The sequence below is a fragment of the Cephus cinctus genome, unplaced genomic scaffold, assembly GCF_000341935.2.
Source record: "Cephus cinctus unplaced genomic scaffold, Ccin1 Ccin1_contig_4011399, whole genome shotgun sequence".
Classification (NCBI taxonomy): Eukaryota; Metazoa; Arthropoda; class Insecta; order Hymenoptera; family Cephidae; genus Cephus; species Cephus cinctus.
Window position 1 is genome coordinate 1 of NW_014332685.1, and position 1,452 is coordinate 1,452.

The 1,452-nt window shown below is 44.1% G+C and overlaps 1 protein-coding gene across 1 annotated transcript; it reads left to right on the top strand.

Moving 5' to 3' along the window:
* Nucleotides 1-2: 2 nt before the first annotated feature.
* LOC107267270 (peroxidasin) lies at nucleotides 3-1,452 on the top strand. The gene has a single exon (XM_015739181.1). It carries the CDS (start codon nucleotides 3-5, stop codon nucleotides 1,128-1,130), a length of 1,128 nt encoding a protein of 375 aa, XP_015594667.1. The 3' UTR covers nucleotides 1,131-1,452.

Sequence of the window (1,452 nt, forward strand, 5' to 3'; positions counted from 1 at the left end):
AGATGCAGCATATCACGTACAGTCATTGGCTACCTCTGATCCTGGGAACAGATACTGATGAACTGTTACAGCCATATCAAGGATACGATCCAACAATAGATGCTAGTATAGCTAATGTCTTTGCCACTGCTGCACTCCGCTTTGGACACTCACTGATTCAACCACGATTAGAGCGACTAGACGAGTCCTTCCAATCTATACCCGAGGGTCCATTGCATCTGCGCGACGCATTCTTCTCGCCGTGGCGTCTGGTCGATGAAGGCGGCGTTGATCCTCTTATACGAGGAATGTTCGCCACTGCTGCAAAACTCAAGCTACCTGAACAGAATCTCAATGTCGAGCTGACCGAGCAGCTCTTCCGCACGGCTCACGCCGTTGCCCTCGATCTGGCCGCCATGAACGTGCAGCGTTCCCGTGATCATGCTATTCCAGGATACCTGTCCTGGCGTCAGTATTGCAACATGTCCCACGTGGAAACCTTCGAGGATCTCGCTAATGAGATCAGTGACAGAAAAGTGCGTCAGAAGTTGAGAGAACTCTATGGACATCCTGGTAACATTGATGTATGGGTAGGTGGTATTCTGGAGGATCAGTTACCCAATGCCAAAGTCGGTCCATTGTTTCGGTGTCTTCTGGTAGAACAATTCAAGAGGATGAGGGATGGCGACAGATTTTGGTACGAGAATCCATCCTCGTTTCCTCCTGAACAATTGGCCCAGATCAAGCAAGTCACCCTGGCGAGGATACTCTGCGACAATGGTGACAATGTTTCTCGTATTCAACCTGATGTTTTCCTCCTGCCTAACGACAATAATCCTTTGGGTGCTTGCAATGGTATCCCTACAGTGGATCTACGGATATGGTCTGATTGCTGTGAGAATTGCGAGAATCGCGGTAATACTGTGTCACGATTTAAACGTCATAGTGCTGCAAAATATTCAGCTACGAATAACTTGCAGCAGAATGATATTCTCGACGAGAGTAACGATTGCAATGATCTGAAATGCTTTAAACAATTGTTAATTGAATCTGATATGAAGACGAAGAAGTTAACGGAACAAGTTGGCGAAATTTCGCGCCGGTTAGAGGAACTGATGTTACGGTTGGAGGAAGTTCAGAAGTCTAAATGAATTTCTGTGGCCGGGCACCATTTTTTTTAAATGACCTCATTGCGTTATCGTTCACCATTCATGTATTTTGCTTATATCGTTGTTATCAATCGTACGCGCAATTATTGTATATATATATGCTTCGTTATTTCAACGGTATGTTCTTTCGTTTTATAAACATCTCCCATGTTTATGATGGACATTATACTCCGGGAATCCATTGGCGAATGTTAAGGCTAAACAAGTCTATTTAGTAAAATGAGTAAAAATATTATGAGTAACGTTTATGGACCATCCATTTGTTAATGTCCCCATTGAGGTACTTTACATGGAAGTATCTTGA

What these genes read in the sequence shown, in the direction of transcription:
- LOC107267270 (XM_015739181.1), top strand. Translation starts at nt 3, where the DNA reads ATGCAGCATATCACGTACAGTCATTGGCTACCTCTGATCCTGGGAACA.